The sequence below is a fragment of the Larus michahellis genome, chromosome 18, assembly GCF_964199755.1.
Source record: "Larus michahellis chromosome 18, bLarMic1.1, whole genome shotgun sequence".
Classification (NCBI taxonomy): Eukaryota; Metazoa; Chordata; class Aves; order Charadriiformes; family Laridae; genus Larus; species Larus michahellis.
In genome coordinates this window covers 4,008,403-4,030,534 of record NC_133913.1, presented here as the reverse complement: position 1 = coordinate 4,030,534, position 22,132 = coordinate 4,008,403, and the positions used below count along the sequence as shown (strand labels likewise).

The window sequence follows — 22,132 nt, the reverse complement described above, 5'->3', positions numbered from 1 at the left end:
TATCTCCTTTTTTTTCCTCACTCCTGTTGTTTGCCTTGTGTCCGTTCTCTCTGTCTGTCTCTCTTTTATTGGTTTTTTTTTTTCTTAAAATTCATAGAGAGAGTTCAGGCAATTTGAAGAACAGCATTTAAAATTGCTGCCAAATTTAAAGCCCTGTTCCCCACTTCTTCTTACAGTTTCTGAATCTTGCTTAGTTTTTGACTGCAGCACAATCTTGTAAAGATTTTTACGCGGTCATTAGGCATTGTATGGAAAAAAATGTTTCTCTTAGTTTTGAAATTTTCTGCCTTTGACTTTTGTTGAATCGTTGACTCTTGTATTGGGTGGCAAGGAGGAAGGATGCAGAGTCCAGTGCCGGGAGCTGCTCTAGAGAGCTGTATCCAAACATTTACCCATCTCACAGCGGAGAATTAATGTCAGCTTCACAGGCGGTCTTTGAAGAAGCCATTTAATTAATTAGTTCGATTTAAAATAATAATCTTGTTGTGGTGAATGACCAAAAACTAAAGAGAGAAAAACACCCAAACACTATTGCCTACAGAGTACTGAGCGGCTTAATACTGCATAGCGCGATTTGCATCGATAAATGTTTAATGTGCGTTTTGGAAACGGTTATCAGAACAAGAGCGGAGCTGGTGATCTGCAAAGACTATTTTTAAGTTTTCTGGTTATAATCAGGAAGATTATTTCATGCAGTGGAGTTTTCATTCCTTCGTTTTATAATGTTCTCTGAATTACTTGGCTGAAAAGGGTTCTGATGTGGCAGAATAGAGGGTGAATTCAGATGGAAGTGATCCAGATTTGTTTTTTTAAAACTATGTTTTCTCCTCTCTTCCAATCATCAATTGTCACCATATAAAAAAATTAAAAATCACTAGTTCTTGTACTGATTGCTGGCAGCTTTGTGGCCAGTGTTAACTCAGGTCATTCCCCTCTGGTACGGCCCAGAGGCATTTCCCACCGAACCGTGCAGCACCCATCATGAAATCCAAGTTTAAAAATATTTGTAATCCTTGAGCAGCTGTGGAAAAAGCCTCGCTTAAAAACAGATTGCCGAGAACGATTGCTATAAATGTCACATCTTGGTAGGAAGTGCCGCGTGCGAGGTGATGCTTGAGGCCGTGGGGGTTGGAGAGAAATTCCTTCAAAATCAGGCTGGTTGTGCCCTTCCTGCTTCTTGCCGGTTTTCTCGATGTATTTTCCCCAGGGTAGAGCCCCGGGGGTCGCTGCTCGTGGCTCTGCCCCGCAGGAGTTGCCCTGCTGTTCGGGAGGTGTCGCTCGGCCGGTGGTGGGACCATCCTCCTGCTTCAGTTGAAGAAGGGAATAAAAAATAACTTGCCCTGTATTATCTGCCAGCTTCCGAGAGAGAGAGAGAGAGAGAGAAAGTTTCTAGCTGCGGTTTCTGCTCCAGCCATGCGTATTCACCTAACGGCGGCACCTTCAGCAGAGCCCAATAAATTATGCCTATATAATCTAGCACTGTAAAGAAAACCAGATTCTCCCGTGAGCAAGTAACGTTGGAATAGTAAAGTTATCTTCTTTAGTGCAGATAACATTTTTCTCATTTATTCGTGCATTTTTGCTGGTCTGTTGCAAGCTTAATTTTTCCGCCACTAATTCTGGCTTTATGAACAGATAAATGTTAATATCCAAACTAAGTAACTCTAAAATAATTGAAGAGGAGATTGTGGACTTCAGCGTAAAATTGCGCTATTGAGGTGTCTTTTACATAGTAGGAAACGTTGACTGGCTCTTCCAAGCCTTGCGCACACACGATTGAGTAAGTTTTGTGATGGGGAGAACTTAATCAGAGACGCCATTTCTCCATTTTTCATGTGTCTTTTTTTATTTGTGAATGTCAACAGGAGACCAAACCAGAGCAAATACCGATGGGGCGTGAGGAGGAGTTACCAAAACACTTCTTTACTCCTTGCTAGCGGAAATTAGATTTGCTTCATCTCAGCTGCATGGACTCAATGCAGTTACAACTCTGTATTTCGCTTAAAAAATGAAATTTGCTTAAAAAAAAAAAAAAAGAAATGAGATGTGAAAGCCAGGCGTGATGCAGTTGTTTCCTTTCTCGTGGCAGCCACCAGCTCAGCCCACTTAGAAGATCTGGCTTACCTGGATGAGCAGAGACACACTCCCCTGCGGACGTCCCTGCGAATGCCGCGGCAGAGCATGGCCGGCGCCCGCACGCAGCAGGACCTGCGAGGTAGGAACGTGCTGGTGGCTTCGGGGTTTCACCGGGCCCTCGGGGGTGGGACCTTCCGCTGCAGCCGCTTCGTCCACATCCTCGTGAAAATGCTGGAGCAGGACTGTTGTACCTACGGGTGTTAAGCAGTGCCTCTCCGGCAGGATGTGAACCAGTCGTCTTTATTTCCAGCATCCTTCTTGGTGGCACAGCCAAATCGGCAGGGAGAGAAAATAAATGAAGTTTTGGACTAATTACTCCTCCTGTCTGGTGGTGGCTGGCTGGCTGATGCCCTGCTGCTCCGTCATCAGAGAAGGGAGCTGGTGTAACATTTTGGGGTTTCTTTTCTGGGCTGACTTAGATATCCGGGTTGCTGGATACAGGCTGTATGGAGCCGTGGTGTAAAGATGCATTCCCATCTTGGTCCTGCAGACACTACTGGTATTACAGAGGTTCTCACACCCACCCCCAGCCCCCCGTGACGTTCTGTAGTTGCACTCTTTGGAAGAGCCTGTGCTTTAACGTGCTTGAACTCTGTTTCAGATGGATTATCACAGAATCAGGGAACAGCAGGGGTTGGAAGGGCCCTCTGGAGATCATCCCCTCCAACCCCCGGCCAGAGCAGGGTCACCCAGAGCAGGTGGCACAGGAACGCGTCCAGGCGGGGTTGGAATGTCTCCAGAGACGGAGACTCCCCCACCTCTCTGGGCAGCCTGTGCCAGGGCTCTGCCACCCTCACAGCAAAGAAGTTCCTCCTCCTGTTGAGATGGAACTTCCCAGGGGCAAGTTTGTGCCCGTTACCCCTTGTCCTGTCCCTGGGCACCACTGAGAAGAGTCTGGCCCCATCCTCTTGCCCCCTGCCCGTTAGCTCTTGCTGAGCGTTGCTGAGCTCCCCTCTCAGCCTGCTCTTCTCCAGGCGGAACAGCCCCAGGGCTCTCAGCCTTTCCCCAGCACAGAGATGCTCCATCCCCTCAGCATCTCGGTGGCCCTTTGCTGTCCCCTCTCCAGCACTTCCCTGTCCTTCTTGAGCCAGGGAGCCCAGCACTGGCCCCAGAGCTCCAGCCGTGGCCTCCCCAGGGCAGAGCAGAGGGGGAGGATGAACCTCCCTCCACCTGCTGGCCACGCTCTTCTCGGTGCCCCCCCAGGATGCCATTGGCTTTCTTGGGCACCAGGGCACATTGCTGGCCCGTGGGCAACTTGTTGTCCCCCAGGACTCCCAGGTGCCTCTCTGCAGAGGTCAGCCCCCAGCCTGTCCTGGGGCGGGGGGTTATTCCTCCTCAGGTACATCCATCCTTGTATCACACAGGGATATTCCTGCAAAAGAGCCCCAAATTCCTCTCCCTGGTTGCTCCCCTGCCAGCCCTCTGTCAGTCTCTGAGTGCTGCAGGGCTGATACTTTGATAGTTTCTAAAAAAATGAGAAATTTTGGTGGGCTGCTCTTTTTTTTCTTTTTTTTTTTTTTTCCCCGCACAAAAAGCAAAGGGTTACAGCCCCCTTCGCAGCGCACCGGCGGGGCAGGAGCCGAGCGCGGGGCATGGAGCCACCGTCCCCACGCGTCCCTCGTCAGGACGCTCACAGTGCCGCTATTCAGGCAGCCCTTTGACTTCTGAAAGGCCTTTTGAGAGAAGGGAAATTTTTTGTGGTTCTTCGTGGCAAATGCCACAAAAAAGCCGTTAGCAATGAGAAGAGGAGCCAGGGCTGACATTTTAGGGTTTTGTTTATTCCCAGGCAGCTCCAGCTAGAGTCACCCCACGTCCTCGGCGTTCCAGCCCCCCCTGTAACTTCCATCTTCCATCTGAGCACGGTCTTCGGCTGCATCCTCAAGCGGTCACCGTGATGTGCAGCAGGTTAATGCTTCCTCCCCATCATTTGTCGTTGCACAGATGAGTAAATGGCCGAGAAAGCTCATTTGGGACCTTTTCTGGTCGTTGCTGTGCCATGACGCCAGTTTGTTCTCCCTCATACATAGGGAGAAGGGGGTTCTGTTGGCTGTATTTTAAACTTTTCTTTTTTTCTGGGGTTGTTTTTTGAGCAAGTGCCCACCGTCCTCGGGGAAGGAGATCAGGAGCCGCAGGGCGGCAGGTTGGGTTTTCGCTCAGCGCCACCAGCACGACCTGTCACAGCCTGGTTGGGATTTCTACCAAATAACGAGCCCCCGACTGGAAGGAAAAAAAAAAAAAGTGGTTTTGCATGGCTTTGGATCGCAGTCTGTAAAATGGAATCATACTGGCGGGTGAGGCAGTTATAAAAATGTATTAGCAGGCAGTAAGCGAAGAAAGCAAAGTTTGACAGACAAAATTTCCATATGTTGGGATGGAGGAGCTTGCCAAGGCTTCGTAATTTGCAGTGATTGCATCCAAAACATTAAACTTTATTGTAGGAACAGAATCAAATTGTTTTCCAGACACGCTTTTAAAAGCCATGTAGCACCACATATTTTCTTTCTTCTTTTTGTGTCTTTTTTTCTTTTTTTTTTTTCCTTCCTCCTGTTTTTGGGAAGGTTGCATGAGAATAACAGCAGGGTTTCCATTTTTTTGGGAGTTGCTTCTGATCCTAGTTGAGGTGCCGTGCTATTTTTAGAAAGAAGGGGGAGAAGACGAGGATGTGAAAAAAACAAACCACCGCTATTTGGAAATATTTTCATTTCATTGAATATGTGGGGGGGGGTTCTTCCCCCAAAATACTACATGTTCCAGATATTAGTGTGGAATTACCTCAGTCTGCGCTCTCGTAATCACCAGCTCTTTGTTCCAACTGGAAACCCTAAACTTGGGTTTAACTTTAATATCTCCAGTCTTGGCACTGGGCTGAAATGGCGAAGCGATTCCTGGCCCTGAGTCGGGGGACACGTTACAGCCGGGTTTGTTCCCGGGGTTCCAGAATCCCAGTGCGGAGAAACCGAATGGGAGATGGTCCCTGCTATTTTTCGTTAAATCCGTTATTTAACCAGGGGATTAATTTCGCAATCCCGACAGCTAAGAGCATGACAAGTATTCCTACCAGTGGCAGGTTTTTAATGGGATGGTGAGCGCGTTTTTTTTGCTTTCACTGCTTCCAGCCGGCGGGATTTGGAGCTGTTCAGGGTTGCTGTGACCCAGAGTGCAGGATGGTGGCTGCGATGTACCGTGGAGCAGGAGCCAGATGGCAACCAAATTATATGGTGTTAGAACGTCCTGATTGTTGCCGTCGTGATTTTGTTTTCTCCAAAAAGCAAAGCATCGGGGCTGATGCGGGGTGCGAAGGACTGTGGTGTTTAGCTGAGGTTTGGAGGGAGGAGCGGACTTTGGAGGAGCTCAGACTCCCCCAGCCTGTTATTTACCAACATAAGCAGTTGCGTGTTTTCCTTAAACTGGCTTTTATAATTTTCTGTTGTTTTTTTTTTTTCCCTCGTGGTGTGTGTTTAATGCTATCACCTTCGGGGTAGGAGGGTTTCATACACTTCTTAAAGATGCTGAAAAATAGTTTAACCTTCTCAGGTACACGGTCTGTGAAAAATAGGTGCTGGTTTCATCCTGATGGATGTATACGTTTAAGATGACTCTGGAAAGAAGTTGCAGTCTAAAGCGAGTGAAGGAAACAAACTCAGACATTTGGCTAATTTATGGGTTCTTATTTAATGAAGGACACGGCAGATGCTGGGTTATTCAGAACCACAGAATGGTTTGGGTTGGAAGGGACCTTTAAAGGCCACCTAACCCAACCCCCCTGCAACAAGCAGGGACACCTTCAACTCAATCAGGTTGCTCCAAGCCCCATCCAGCCTGGCCTTGAACACCTCCAGGGATGGGGCATCTCCACCTCTCTGGGCAACCTGGGCCAGGGGCTCACCACGCGCAGTGTAAAACCTTTCTTCCTTAGATGTCATCTAAATCTCCCCTCTTTTAGAATCATAGAATCACAGGATGGTTTGAGCTGGAAGGGACCTCAAAGATCACCTAGTTCCCACCCCCCTGCCCTGGGCAGGGACACCTCCCACCAGCCCAGGTTGCTCCAAGCCCCGTCCAGCCTGGCCTTGAACCCCTCCAGGGATGGGGCAGCCACATTTCTTTGTAATAAATATTAAAGTGCTTCTCACCTGGGCTTCCTCTCAGTACATTGGCAGTACCCAGGCTCTGCAGCTTAGCCCTGTCAGGGCTTGCTTTGGGCAGCAAGATCTGTCTTCCCCCGGGGAGACCGAAATGGCAACAAACCACCCAAGATTTGAGTCCAGGTCTCCACCATCCGTGTAAAGCAGGAGTTCATTGGATCCCGTAGCTTTTATATTTAATCAGTCTTGACTCTGCATCAGCCCCCAAGACCATTTGGTACCTGTTAGGCTTCTGGCTTTCAGAAGAGCATTATTGTACATTTTCACTTATTAACACGACATATCCCATATATACACGCGTGCAGAAGTAAAGCTGTAGCTTATCAAGCAGAAATCTTAGCTCGATGTTTTCCAAATGGAGTCTTTTCAATTTTTTTTATTTTTTTTATTTAATTTTCTACATATAGTATTGGTGGCGTGATGGAAACAAAATATTTCCCTCGTCAAATGCTCTGCTGGAATGCGTAATTTGCATCAGTTGGGCCGCTACAGCTGGTTCCCTCTGCCACGTCCGTGTGCTGTTGCTCGTGCAATATGCCATCCTCCGGTGGGAAGAGCATCAGTCCTGCCGATGCTGAGAGCCAGGAGCTGTGATGGGGACATGGGGACACGCAGCCCCAGGGCTGCCTGGTCGCCTCCCACCGCCAGCCGTTCTGCTTCTCCCGTGCCAGCGCACCCCGCTGCGCTCGCGTGACGGGCCCCAGCGAGGGGAGTCAAACGAGCTGCGTGTGAGCTCATGCCAACTCAAAAGCCATCTCCACCCTAGGATAAATTTAAAGCATATTCATCATTTTCAAGTGGGAATAAAAACACAGCTCCTGTCTGCAGCATTTTTCTGTATCAGTTAAAAAAAAAGAAAAAAAAGGAAGTTCAAAATGCCTAATGCTTTTAAGTATAAGTTGTTTTCCTCAGGCATATCTGATGGAACATTAAGTCCCAGCCCCTTTATCAGCTCTGGTTTATTGGATCAGCTCCCTGGTCAGGTCTACAGAGGATTTCAAGGTGCCTTGAGCGGTGGGCGTCAGTTCTGTGGTTCCCCAGGAGGGTCCCAGGGAGCAGGCGCCGGTGTCATTGTACAGATTCATCCACAGAGCACCCGGCTCGACACAGCACCCCGGTCCCTTCAAAACCCATGTGTTTATATTTACAGTAAGATCTTGATAGAATGATAGAACCATGGCATGGTTTGGGCTGGAAGGGACCTTAAAGCCCACCCAGGGCCACCCCCTGCCCTGGGCAGGGACACCTCCCACCAGCCCAGGTTGCTCCAAGCCCCGTCCAGCCTGGCCTTGAACCCCTCCAGGGATGGGGCAGCCACAGCTTCTCTGGGCAACCTGGGCCCGGGGCTCACCACCCTCACAGCAAACAATTTCTTCCTCAGATCTCATCTAAATCTCCCCTCTTCCAGTTTGATCTTACTGTAGCACAGCTATAACCTCTTCCCACGTAGGTAAAGCCATTCCCCTGTTGTAATTTGATAAACGATTTTCAGTGAGTTTGGTACAAAGCCTGCAATAGCGTTATCTGTCCCCCCGAGGGCTTCTGGCCGGAGCAGGAGGGTGGGAGGGGATGAAACCACCCCCACGCGTCCGCATGGAGCGTGAGCAGGCAAAGGAACGACACCCGTCAGCAGTTGCTGAATGATGGGTGGGCTTTTTGGGCGTCTGAGGGCTTTTAAAACTTCAGGGAAACCAAACGGGCTCCACTGGAAGCAGCTGCTGTAAATGATGGGAGCGTGATCATGCCAGGAGATAACACGGAGTAAACCAATAGGTTTTTTACTTAAATCCTTTGCAGGCCTGCTCAGGGAACTGCTTCTCTGCAGTTCACGGGATTTCTTTTAAAATACGCTATGAAGACACGTAGATTTTGTACAGTTGTTTTCGTTTGCAGCGTACCATATGATCTCAAAGCAAATTGAATTCAACTTCTGTGATCCACAGCTCACATTTTCCAGAGCTTTCCACGTGGGTTTGAATACGCGTTGCGTGTCGAGCACGATACGTGTTTGGCAGTTGGAAGGTGTGTTCAGAGCTGCCATTCCAGGTCTGGAATCGTGTCCCACAGATGTACCTCCATCCACATCCCTTAGCCCCGACTTGAAAGAATTATGTTCTAAAATTCAAGTTTTGCAGCTCAAACCGGCAGTGTGACTAACCTCCCCCGCAGTGGGGCTCACCTGCTCTCTTGGTGGCCACCTTCGGAAAGTTTTTAATTAAGGAACCATTTTGGCGATGAAGTGGGAAGATCCAGCAACTGTCTCTGCCAACACAAAGTGCTTCCATCACTTTCTCCCTTCCCCCCTCCCCAGATTTATACATGTCATCTCCCAATTACAGATCTCATGGGCAGAATGCACCAGATGAGTTGATCTTGCTAATAGCATCTTTGCACCGGAGCTGTGCGGAGTCGTTAACTCTTTTTTAGGTGCGCGTTCCCTAGATAGCTTGTGCCAAATGGAAAGAACGGCAACTACCCTCTCCCTCCGCCCCCAAAATGTTCCTGAAAGAAGTTTCAAGGCAGGTTTGGGTTGAGTTGTGCGCTTTAGTACAGTCTAATGCATACAAAAATGGAAAAAGTAACACGATCAATAGCCACGTTTTCAGATGTTCGCGTTGCACCAGCATACGTGATTTGTTGGGGAGGCATTTCTCGCACTCCTTGTTAACTTCGCGTTGCCTGCAACACCGCTTTTGCTTGGGAAGAGAGAAAATGTTTTAGTTGATACACAGGAAAATCCTACCGGCATCCTGGTTTCATTTTCATACTTCGAAAGAGCTGAAATAATTTTGCTTGGGCTGATTTTACGCTTCTAAGTACTCAGATTTTCCAACCTTATTGTACTGAACAGGTGAGCACATATCTGTAAGTCATATAGATATATGTACACCCATATCTATATGTACATATCTCTATATCTATGACATATCTGTATATGTGACATACAGTACCACGTCACAGGGGCGTGGGGACAGCTGCCTTGGAAAGTGGACTGTTCCGCCTGTGGCACAGCCTTCGATTATGGTGGATTTAAGCAAGAAATTCTATTTTTCCAGCTTCCCTTTCCCCAGCTGTAAACGACCTCCTCCTGTAAAATTCTCTGAACTCCTTTGGTGGAAAATGCTGTGAACGAGCCAGAGGCTTTTAACAACAAACCCGTGGGTAATAAACAAGCTTGTACTTTTTTCACCTCTTGCAATGAAAAAGATTTCTGAGGAAGATTAAACAGTGATTCCCAAACTGCAGTTTTACTGTTAGCGTTGATGTTCATGCTCTTTCCCTGGGTTTCTTCTCTGTAGTACGCTTCGCACCTTACCGACCTCCCGACATCTCTCTGAAGCCGCTGCTCTTCGAGGTGCCCAGCATCACCACCGAGTCCGTCTTCGTCGGCCGGGACTGGGTTTTCCACGAGATCGACGCGCAGCTGCAGAGCTCCAACACCAGCGTCAACCGGGGGGTGGTGATCGTCGGGAACATCGGGTTTGGGAAAACCGCCATCATCTCCAGACTGGTGGCGCTCAGCTGCCACGGCACGCGTATGAGGCAGATTGCTTCTGATAGCCCCCATGCCTCCCCGAAACGTAAGTACGGCAGTGCGCACACCTTCAACAATCAGCTTTTCCACCAGCTTTTATAACGGTTTTGGCTGAAAAGATCCCATTTCCTCTTCACGCCCAAGAAATCAGCTTAGACTTTGTTGCCAAGCAAAGGGAGCGCCTGTCCGCACAATATTTATACCGCTTCTGTTCCAAATCTGCTTTTTGAAGATTCAAAATAGTGTGTCTCTCATTTCCCTGACTTAGAAGCGTTGTGGATTTTCTCTGATTGGGAAGACTCCAATTTTAATTGCCAATATTCTATTACTACAAATCCATGGCAATGCACTCTCCTTCCCGTACGGTTTGTTTTTCTCGGTTGATCAGTTTTGTATATAACTGTATAAATGGTCAGGGTGGGTCGCAAGCCCGCGCAGACTCGGCGCCCAGGGTTGCGCTGCCTCTTGTGGTCCCATCCCATTCGCATCGCTCTGTGCTGACATGTTTGCAGGTGGGGATGACAGCATTTAAAAATCACTCAGCAGACAGTAAGTGAATAAGACAGGACTAAAAATACTGGGTTAGGTACCTAAAGGTATCTTTAAGGATGTAGGTCACTGGATCTCAGTGAAACTGCAGCTAAATCTGTTGACTGGAATGCGGTACTCTGTAGCCATGTCGAAATATCTGAAATGTCACTGTACGTTGGCATGTTGCATCGTGTCACTTGTCAGGGCTAAATGAACAACGCGTAGTGAAAGGCAGGGCTCGTTTCTGTATTTTAGCTGCAGCTCTGCAGCGCACCAACCGTGTGTCTCCCCAGGCTGCTCAGGGGGATTGTGGAGATTAAAGAGACTACTGTAATTAACTGTTTCTGCACTAAAAGCTTGGCTATTTCAAACGCACATGCACAAAGGACAGAGATCCTTGGTCACGCTGTTGTTTACTTCGCACTCGGGTTTGTCCATGAAGTTGAAAGTTGAATTATTCCTCAGTGGTAGTTGCTGGGATGGAAAACTTCAGAATCAGTCGACTCCTTTGGCTTTATTTCCTGAAGAGATCACAAGTCCTAGTTTAGCTATAGAAGATAATAGTTATTCTGCAAGTTTCTTTGATTTTTTTTTTTCCTGTGCTAAAAAAAAAATAATCTATTATGCCTAGTATAATCTCGGTTTAATAATAAATGCTAATCAGGTGACCTGACTATGCTACAGCAGTCGTGCTATCAGCATTAGTAAACTGGCATAAAAACGGCCTCACACTCTTTAATTCCTGTCTCAGAGAAATAATACAGGTGAAGGGGGTGTTGCACGCTCAAAATCAAGAATGGGCATCGCTGCTGACAGCTTCAGGGTTTAATTGTGTAGGCAGCAGTCGTCCTGCTTTGTTGTCTGCCATTAAATGGGTCATTGTTTGCATTAGGATTTCAAGTCCAGCCCGAGGACGCATCGCAGCAACCATTCAGGAAAATCCTGGGCTGGTACAATCTTCGGGGGGACTGTTGCTTTTAAAACGTGCCTGAAATAAAGAAATCAATAATTAGCCATCATCAAGTACCGCGTATCTTAGCGTCGTTCAAAAACACTCTGTATGCGTACCTACGAGTGGAAATAGGAGTGGTTTGAAAACGTTACCCGCAAAGGCCAGGTGAACGGACCGTCGCAGCAAGCTGCTGGTAAAGCCAGTTTCTGCTTTGCCAGGCAAAAGAAACAGCTAAAGCGCCATAGCAAGCACTTAATCTTAACAGAGATGATTCCAGTATAATTCATTATTTGCTTGCAAGCCTTTTCCAGATCCTGGTGCTACTCCTGCTTCTCTCCCTCTGATTACATTAATGGGCTTCAGATGGGTACGTTAGCTGTGGCTCTCCATTTATTTGTGTTGTAAAATAGGCACATAATTCAGAAAAATTGGCTGTCTCCACTGAAGAAGGACTTGGAACCAAATTAACCAGCGATGGTTCATAATGAGGGAGGATGTATTGGCAGAACCGCAGGGCAGGAGAGCACTGCGCTAAAATACACCAAACGTGAAGGCAGAGCATGCCGCCGAGAGCACGCAGCTCACTCAGTGATTGTGATTATTTTAAAGTCAATGAAATTACGGTGGAGAAGACAAATAAGACGAGCCCAACACTTTGCCTTAGCGGTCCTTCCCAAAAATTGCTGCTTCCAAAAGCAGTTTCTTGGGGAGCCTCTGGCCCGGCTGGTCGGTGTCACGGGCTCTTGCTGCCTGGAATCCGAACCGGAGCATTTGTGGAAAGTATTTTAACTGCTGTGCGTGACCTGCTAGAAAACAGTCTGTGGTGATAACGTTGGTCGTGCGGGTCCTGCAGCAGTTTGTACCCTCTTTCCTTGGGACAGATGTGGATGCGAACCGAGAGCTGCCCTTAACCCAGCCGCCCTCTGCTCACTCCTCCATCACCAGCGGGAGCTGCCCGGGGACGCCCGAGATGCGGCGGCGCCAGGAGGAGGCCATGCGGAGACTCGCTTCCCAGGTATGGAGACGTTCCTCGTGGGAATTTTTTTTGGTCCTCGGGAAAATGTCCATTTTAATGGGGCCTGTTGGAAGGTCTCCTGCCTTACATCAGCTGGTGTGCTGGAAAATGTGTGCGTTCAGGTGCTTACTGGGAGGGTCTAGAGAACAACATCTGGAAGAAGTTTTATTACCCTAGGAAAGTTATTTCTGTAATATGGAATTCCCATTACATCAAATACACTCCCCTTCTACTCTGAGAGTTTATCTTTCCCAGCCATCGTACTTTATCCTTACACATAGAATCACAGAATCATCCAGGCTGGAAAAGACCCTTGGGATCATCGAGTTCAACCATCAACCCCACTCTACAAAGTTCTCCCCTACACCATATCCCCCAACACCACATCTAAACGAGTCTTAAACACATTCAGGGATGGTGACTCCACCGCCCCCCTGGGCAGCCCATTCCAGTGTCTGACCACTCTTTCTGGGAAGAATTTTTTCCTAATGTCCAGTCTGAACCTACCCTGCTGCAGCTTGAAGCCGTTCCCTCTTGCTCTATCGCTAATGACCTGTGAGAAGAGACCAGCACCAACCTCTCTGCAATGGCCTTTCAAGTAGTTGTAGAGAGTGGTGAGGTCTCCCCTCAGCCTCCTCTTCCTCAAACTAAACAGTCCCAGCTCCTTCAATCGCTCCTCATCAGATTTATTCTCCAGGCCCTTCACCAGCTTCGTTGCCCTCCTCTGCCCTCGCTCCAGCACCTCGAGATCTCTCTCGTGTTGAGGTGCCCAAAACTGGACACAATACTCAAGGTGTGGCCTCACCAGTGCTGAGTACAGGGGGACAATCACCTCCCTCCTTCTGCTGGTCACATGTTACGATATGACGGAGTTACCAGAATAATTGTAATTTTTTTCAAGAGTGAAAACAAAATGGCCAAGTGTTTGACTGGTGTTTCCTTTTGAAAAGAGCGGGTATCACCCGGTGGGGAAAGGCGCGGCCTGTGAGCTGTGGGTGCACTTCGGTGTTTTTTGGAACAGTCTACGAAACAGATCCTAGCCTTTTGAGCGATACGCAAATCAGTTGCTGTTACAGCAAGAGTGGGTTGTGTATAACACTGTCGCTTACTGTAGGTGAGATTTACGGCTTGAATTTTATTGTATTGCTGCGATGTAGCCCTACTTCCGTGGTGGTGGGAAGGTGCCTGTTATATTGCTTTGAAATCAGAGGAGCTTGCGGATGTGAGCAGTTAACGCTTTCCTGTCGCCTGCTCCCACTTCGGAGAGGAAAATGTCAAGCAAAGTCTTTGTTCTGAGTTATTGCCAGGATGTGTTTTGCTCGGCCTTTTGTGCCAGATACGGTCTTGTCCGCTCTGCTTTGCTGCTGCGCCCAGATGGCAAGGCAGAGCGCGTGTGATATCTGCGGTAAGTACGTACAAGACTTGATACTCTCCTCTTCCACGTGGAGTTCTTGAAAGGAATGCGATGGCCAGGTCTGGTTTTGTTCAGGACGCATTAGTCATCGTACTCCTCGCAAATCTTTGCATTACAGACTACCAGAAAGGCCAGTAACGTGTGCTATCTCTGCTTAAATACCTCATCTATCTCGACTTTCTTCCCCTGAGTGCTTAAGTAATCCTGCTGGATACGTAATTGATAAATGGGTTCAGTTTTAGCTTCAGTTTCCTCCTGGAAAAGGTAAGGGATATGACTCTTTCAAACGTTCTGTCATATCCACAGCATAGATCATGCACCGGAGCTATTTTACATCTCTGATCACTGGAGAAAAGGGCAAGGAACAACCTTTATAGCCAAAAATAAAGTAAAAATAGGTTGTTACACCTTGGCTGCAGAACCCTTTGGGAAGGCGTTTTAGAACCCTGCTCGTTCCCTAGCCAAATTTTTTTTTTGCAAAACCAATCCTGTGTTTCGCTGTCAGAACGTAACAAATGACTTAGGGAGATGAACTGCCTCTGGCGCTAGGAGCAGGATTACCCGCTTTTTGTGTGATCGTTAATCTCCCGGTAAATCGCCACTACTGTAAATGTAGGCAGGTTCCAGAAATAACTGTCACCGGCTTGCGAGCGTTAGGCCTTCATGAAAAGCTCAATGCCAAGGCTGATGAGTTGACCTTAGAGTACTTGGAATCGCTTCTTCTCCCCCAGGAGCTGACGCAGCATGCGGAACTTGGGAAAAGCTTCGCAGTGTTTAGCAAACAGTTCCCGGGATGAGTCAGAGCAGCCGCGGCACGGCTTGACTCAGCATTCGGAGACCCTGGGTCTGTTCCCAGCTTTGCCATTAGCTTTGTTGGGATCCTTGGAGACCAGCATCTCGTCTGCCTGCCTCCGTTTCCCTGCCTATTAAAAGAAAAGCGATCCATGCAGATAACGGTCCTTTGATAGCCGATGCTGGAAAGAATACGTAACTCTGTGTTTTTTGCTTTTCTCAATTCGGAAAAGCAGTTTTCTTCCAGGTGGTGCTGCAGCGTGTGCCTGGGTGAAGCCGTGCCTTGAAATCAAGCACATAAATCCTGATTCAGAGCTTCATTTCCTACCACAAAGGGAGTTTTTTCTGAAAGCATAGGAGGTTTTTTTGGTTTGTTTGATTTATTATTTTTTTTTGAACTCTGTGTTCCCGCTGATGATTCTTTATCATAAACAGCAATTCTTTTTTATTGCATCAGAGCCTTTTCCAGAACTGCTGTGCAGCACGCTACAAACAGTAAGTTTGATGGATTATCAAGCCTCAGGAAGGGAAATAAGGGAAATAAAATGGTTTAGGATGTTTGTCAAATTGATGGCTGGAAGCCGTGTGCCTGGTGCACTCTTAGCAACCTCCCGAGCGGTACAACTCGGCATCACCGCTGGTGAATGCTTGCTGTCAACAGCAGATAAATTGATTTGCGTAGAAAGAGCCATGCCGTGTGATGTCCTCCTAGATAAAACAAACACCGACTCTTCCACCCCAGCTGTGGTTTTTTGAAGTCTCTGAGTGACACTGGGAGAAAAAGGATTACTGACCTGGCAACGGAATTGAAAAATCCATTAAAATAACAGCGTTGAGCTCTTTGTTGTGTGTGCGATCGCCTCATTCAGAAACTCGATCACACGCATCTAACTTGCCTGTGAGAGATCAGGAGAATTTGTTGTTCGTAAGAGGCTTTGAAGATGCTGAACTCTTAAACAGAGCCAATGCACTGAATGTCTGGGTAGGCAATAGTAAAAATAGACGGGTAAAATAATTTAGCTGCCTAATCTGAATGTCTGATGGCACGTTCTCCACCAGGCGTTCTTGGGGACAGTTTAGGAAAACCCGTCACATAGATAAGAGCAAAGTCTGATCTAAAAAAGAAAAGAAGGTGGGGGGAAACAGTGGAATGTCCTTTTGCAGGAGGAAGGGAGAGAAGAGCATGTTCCTGTATCGGTAGCTGCGGAATAAAAAAATAATTGCTGATGCCCTACTTAAAAGAGTTTTTGTTCAACTGTCTGAATTAAAAAAGAGCCCAAGGAAGCGAAGGAAAGGCTGACCCGTAGGTTAGGCTGGTTGGAAAAGTATTTCTTGGACATGTGTGTTTTATAGTTGCATTAAGATTAGAGTCAGGATTGAAGTAGGGAAGAAAGTGTTGACAGTGAGGGACAACCACAATTGTCAGGAGTATTTTAGGAGGTACGTGAAACGTGTGAGGAGCTAGGTAAAGCTCTGTGCAGATGTTCCACCTCTGCTGGCACTGAGCAGAGCAGGATGCTCTCAGGTTGGGCTGTGGTCATTGTCCTAGAGAAATTCAGATCGTTATGAAAGCGGATTAATAATATACCAACGGGCTTAAGTAATGGTTGGCTCCAGAATGCTAGTGGGAAGCATGCCGTGGCTCTCACCCACTCCCTTCCTTCTGAAAATGTCACTTGTCCCAGATCTCAGAAGTTGTGTGTTTATGATGACAGAAATGAAAGGTGAACAGTTGCTTTTCCTCCTCTGGATTATTCAGGGTGGTACTTTTCTGCCTGTTTTTGATGCAGTACGTTCTTGGGGGCAAGGGTTGCTTTTAGCTCTTGTTGTCAGAGATGAACAAATCATTAATTTCAGAAATAAGTAACCGAAGGCTGCCTACCAGGAGCTCTGCTCAGTCTTGCCATGCTGGAAAAGAGCATTATTTTCTTTCATTCTTAGGGAGCTGTTTGGAGTCATAGATGATTTCTATTTATCAGCAAACTAATGGAGAAGAAAAATGCTGAGAAATGAGGCATTTTAGAAAACTGGTATCAGGTGTGGTTTTTGTCCTCAAAAGCTATGCCAGGAAAACTGTATCCAAGTGGTTTAGGAGTTATCTGAAGATATCCTCACCGTGGGTCCTAGCAGGAGAAAAAACATCAAAAACAGAGGGCAAAATTCCCTTCCAGATCCTTACTGCTGTGTGAGCGGCTGTGGAGGTTTCTCGTGGCTCGGTCCCGCTCTTTGGTCAGAAATGGAGTCTCTCAACCCATCATGGTGGGAAGGGTTGGATACTTCTCAGGGTTCGCAGTAGTTTCTCCTGAAAGAATGAGAGAAAATGAGGAGCTTAGAAATGAGATTGCTCTGTTCATTTTGTCATTTCTCTTCCCAACAGCCCACCTTCCTCAGAGTTTGGAAGGGGAAACGGGGTGATTCTGCCTTGAGAGATTAGCGGGGAAAATACGGGAAGTAGAATAACACCTTTGTGTGACTTACCTGGAGCTCACCCCGGCCTGCTCTGCCTGTCCTGTTCCAGCTCCCAGGGATCATTTTGGATACGTCGAGGGAGAATATTTTTAAAAGGGAAGGTTCATAGTCTTGCTGTCACACCGGGGTCACATTCAAGGTTGTGGTTGGCATTGTGTTGAGGGCTGTTATTTAGAGAGGGATAAAGAAGGGTGCCAGGAAACTTGAGGCATCAAGAGGTAAATGCGGGGCCTTCCATTTCCGTGCAAGGAAAATATGAAGTATATGGCAATGTTAATAGCTTCTTAGCAGGGATTTCTGTGAATCAATTTCCTAATTTTAAAAGTAACATTAATCCTTTTGCCGGGAACTGAGCTGGCACCATCCCCTTCTTTCCCTTTCACTCACGGGCTTCTCCTGCCTCCGAGGAGGAGCCGAGGCAGTGGCTGCTGATGGACTTCCCACCGGTCGTGGTGAGGAGCGTGGGGACCTGGGTCAGACCCCAGCTCTCAGCAGTGGGTTTCGGAGCGGTCCTTGCTGGGGAGGTTTCTCTGCAGCTTTTCCTCCAGGGGTTTGCACCGTAGCTCGGAGTGGAGAGCCTTGCAGGGAAGGAGAACAGGAGCAGTTGTCGTGCCAGATCTGGCAAACTCAAAAGTCGTGAATAAAACTACTCGCATCGCAACGCCCCTCTTGACGCTTGCGAATAAAACATAAGCATTTCTGGCAAAACTGCCTGGTTAGTCTTTTGTTTTAATGTATATGCATGTATTATGGAAATAAGTTTGCAGGATTCCTGAATTTATTTCAAGTCTGCCCTGCGACAGTGAGCAGGCTGCTGGTTTTTCTGCAATGCCAACGAGTCAAGCCAGACTTGGCTCCTTCGCTGCGATGGATGCCTACCAGCCTTCCTGGTGGGCCTAGCCACCTCTAGCTTCGTGTAGCTGTTAAACCCATCTACTGTTGTCTAGTGCTTGTAAACATATTGCTTGATATCACGGAACGACTAAGGTGAAACTGAAAAAAAAAAGTTGTGAATATGAGCAGTAAGGCTTTTAAACCTAAGATCCCGTAAAAAGGCAGCACTCCACACCTCTCCCGTGTTGCGCCTTGCTTTTTCTGCCTTTTTACTGTTGAATCTTTCATTCATTAAAATATTTCTCGATTCACCTCTCCCTGGCCGGGGGAGGTGAGTGACCATGGCCAAGTCACCACGTGGCTGTTCTTGCAGTGCCGCCTCTCTGTCTCCAGATGATGCTGGGCAATGTATAACTTGGGCCGATGCATCTCAGCCGGAGCATGACCTAATCATTTAGGTTGGAAAAGACACTTAAGATCATTGAGTCCAACCGTTAACCCAGCACTGCCAAGTCCACCACTAAACCATGTCCCCAGGCACCATGTCTACACGTCTTTTAAGGACATCTGGGCATGGTGACTCACCCTTGCTTGCCCAGAGCTATTCCTTCACCTCAGAGAAATGAAACGAGAGGCTTTCCCACCAACTCTAGCCTGTGTTGAGAAATACCGACCCAAAAATACGTGCTCTAGGTGACCTTTGCCTTTCAGCAAGGGGCACCAGCGCCATTCAGAGGTACGATAGCCCCAGGTGAGATCAGTTCAGCTCAAGGGAAGAAGCCTGAGCTGTGGCCCCTTTGGTTAGGGTCACCTTCCCCATTTTCCCTGAAGGTTTTATCCTTTACCCGCAGAGGATTTTTAATGGATTGGCCTACACGGTTTTAAATAACCCATTGAACAGCTATATTCTTTGGGTTCCTGGATGCCGTGTGGTTGCTTGTGGTAGCAGCACTTAAACAAATGGACCTGAAAGCCAGCTCTGCAGCGCTAATAGGTCATACCCTGCGTAGAGCAGCTGGTGGAGGAGCTGTGCGTCCGTTGCATTAGCGCACTCAGCTGATGCTGAGCACGGTTGGTGGCATCAGAGGCTCTTCTCCACATCCTCCAAGCCAGAAGCCAAAGTGTCATTAGCGTTGCTGCAGGCGTATAAAAAGAAAGGGAGAACTCCTACCTTACGCAGAGGTGGAGGGATTCATTACTCCGGAGCCTTGATGCCCTGTGACACTAATGAGTTTCAGAGGGCATTTACTGGCACGCTCGGCTATGGAAAAGTAATGAACGTTCCCAATAAACTGGGTCACCACATACATGCCGAGTCATGTGCGATGGATGAAATACAGCAGTGGTAATTTCCATTTACATTATTACAAGCAGCATTATGCCTGGCAAAGGGCGTTTCGGCAGGGAATAGCATTACACTGATGTTATTTGAAGCTATTTTGTATGGGTCAAAAAAAGATAAATCTTATTAGGTGCAGAAATAGGGTTAAAATACGAGGTTGAAGCCCTTTAAGAGCACTGGAGGAACGGGGGTGTTGCTGTGAGCTCAGGGATCAGTGAGGTTGGTCCTTTCAGGGGGGGTTGGCGGGATGGCCTCCTTCCACGGCATGCTTACAGAAGGCAGGTGAGACAAGTCACACCAGAAGCACGATGTCAAAGGAATGCTTCTAAAATGGAGGATTTTCTTTTTCACAAATAGTGCCGGAGAACTGCTTAAAATTGGCCTGTCCTATTAAGTAAAAATAACTTATTTCCCTTGAGCCATCTTCAGCCCCTCTTTCTCCTTTGATGTTCACACTGTCCTTCCAGCCTTTCTCATATTACTGTTACCTCCTGCCTCTCCTGACGTGTCATTTTCTCTTTTCTCTTTCTCTTCCTTTCCCCCCTTCACGGTTCAGTCTCTTCTCTCCCTCTGTACCCAATCTCTTTTCATGCCTTGGATTTTTCCGCCCTCTGTGCCCTCTCTGGCCTCTTCTTCCTGCTGCGTTCATGCAGCTCTTCCCCTCCTCTTCCATGGCATTTTCCATTATCCTTGGAATAGCCGATTTGCTTTTAACACATATGTGTCTCCCATTTTCTTCCAGCAGCTGTTTTCCTAGGTCCTGACCTATATGAGGTAACCTCCCCTTTTTTTTTTTTCTCAATTTCATGGAATTCTTCCATACCTGCTCAGCTGAGCCCAAGCCAGGTGGAATCGGTAGCTTGGCCTTGGAGATCTGGAGCGTAGTTTGCATGGGCGTGATGTAGAAAAGCATTTTGGCGTGGGGAGGAGAGCTGCAGGAAAGCCGTCCAGTGTCTGCGTGTCAGGATGGGGCACTGTTGCCGAGTCCTGCATCCGCGAAAGGGGTGGGTGAAGGAGTGAACCCAAGGGAAGGCAGAAGGGGTGGCAGGAAGGTGAGGGTTACTTGGGGCTGGATGAAGGGAGAAATGGGAACGGTTGTGGCAGAAAGGCGAGAGTAGGATGGCTGGTGTTGGAAGCATTGGGAGAAGAGATTCATGAAGACGTACCAGATTTAACACCTAAGCATAGTATGAGTAATGCCTTTCATAATTCTGCTTTAGCAGGTAAGAAGACGAAGTTTGTGTCATTTCTGAGTAAATGAGAGTTTTGGGGCTCCTTGACCCCAACTCAGGAGAGAATGGGGTTGTGTTGATCATTGGCCGTGGTCTGTTACAGCCGGTGCTCTGCCGTCACCGCATCTAGTCTTTCTCAAGCCTTGTAACACCTAATTAATGTTTAAAAAAATCAGCTACCAAAAAGCTCATGATAAATGTACTTCTTTAGTGTGCAGCCAGCTAAACTCTCCGAGTCATCTTAGGAGGGCAGGTAATCGCGGGAAGTAAAATATACATCATACAAGTGTGAATTATTTTGAAGCTCCCTTTCAAGAAAGGAAATTATACAAGTTTGTAACTTTTGGCATTTGATATTTAATATAAACAACAGAATGCCTTGGTTTCTCAGCATGGAGTCACTCGACTTGTCAAAACTGCATTCGCAGCCCTTACAAAAATGACATAAACTGATATTTTGAACAGTTCTCTTGATCTAGGTGTTACTTTTCCCATCCTTCGTTGTAATCCATTTCCCTCGAGTTAGGGTTGGTTACAGGCGTTGTGTACTTAAATGTTTGCAGTCTGGTGATTTCAATTTAATCAAACTTTAGAGCAAGGAGTTTTTCAGCTTCCAACTTTGTACAAACAAACCTGGTAGCTGACATAAAGGTGTAAAAGTTCAGGAAGTTCAAATTAGTGGTTATAGCGTTTAGTGCTATGTGATGACAAAGTTCAAATTGAAAACTACGATTAGAAGAATTACTTCTTAAATCGTACCAGACAAAAAATAAACGTTTACTGGTGACAACATCCAGGTATGCCCATACCTTTGGAAGAACATGCTGTTCCCTGGGGATTTCATTTATTGTAACACAGTTTCAAGATAAAATTAAGTGTTTAATTCAAGGATTTTGTTTATGATGAGAGCTGGTCGTAACTTTTTCAAGCATTTTTTTTAAAGAAAAGTAGTTCAATTTATGGGAAGTGAAGCTTTTATTGAGAGCACACCTTTTTCAATGAAAGGCTCATTTCCAGCCCATACAAGATCTTCTCTTGTTTTCTTGGATGTACTTCTTGGCTTGTCCAGTCGAGCAAAAGGAGGAGAGACTAATGAACACCCCAGAATTACAACTAGCGTACGGAATGGTCATTTCAGATGCAGAGCAAGGTCTGGAGATGGTCTCCTGTATCTTAGAAGGGAATCCTAAGCAGTGGAGATGTTAATCCATCCCTCTTGCTGGATTCTTGAGCAATTAATAAAGCATGTAAAGTGGAATAATTGGAAAGAGACCTCCCCCAGGGCATTAGTGGACGTCTGTCAAATGCGTTCACCTAATGCAGTGGAGAAAGAACTGGGTTTGGACCTGTTTGGGGATGGGCCCCGTCAACACTAACCCGTTGGTTGTCCTGAAGTGTCTTCCATTCACTTTTCACATTAGCCCCGGTCTCATTCCCCAGGGTGGAACAGGGAGAGTCTTTGAAACCTTGAGAAGTTTTACAGGGTGAGAAATCTGTTTCCCACCCAGCTCTGGCTGTGTAAGTGAGGAGCCTGATTCCTAGCACCGGCCTCCGCTTGCAGCGCTGGCTTTTGGCAGTTTCTCTTTGGTTTGAAGAGAGAGAAAATGTCACCGAGAATAAATAACATCAAGATGAAATTTTGATGCAGTTGCATTTCTGAGAACATCGTAATGCCTTTCCTTTGGTTGCCTTTCTAAAATCTTCATTGCTTACTGCTTTAGCTTCAGATCCACCT

At 47.1% G+C, this 22,132-nt stretch overlaps 1 protein-coding gene across 12 annotated transcripts in view; it reads left to right on the top strand.

The window, feature by feature from the left end:
* Positions 1–22,132, top strand: part of TANC2 (tetratricopeptide repeat, ankyrin repeat and coiled-coil containing 2) — a 256,859-nt gene that overhangs the window by 178,317 nt on the left and 56,410 nt on the right. For all 12 annotated transcript variants that reach the window (XM_074562510.1, XM_074562507.1, XM_074562509.1 and 9 more), the window contains 3 exons: positions 2,090–2,215; positions 9,581–9,862; positions 12,181–12,314. In XM_074562510.1, coding sequence (XP_074418611.1) covers positions 2,090–2,215; positions 9,581–9,862; positions 12,181–12,314 — 542 coding nt within the window. The remainder of the gene's footprint in view (positions 1–2,089; positions 2,216–9,580; positions 9,863–12,180; positions 12,315–22,132) is intronic.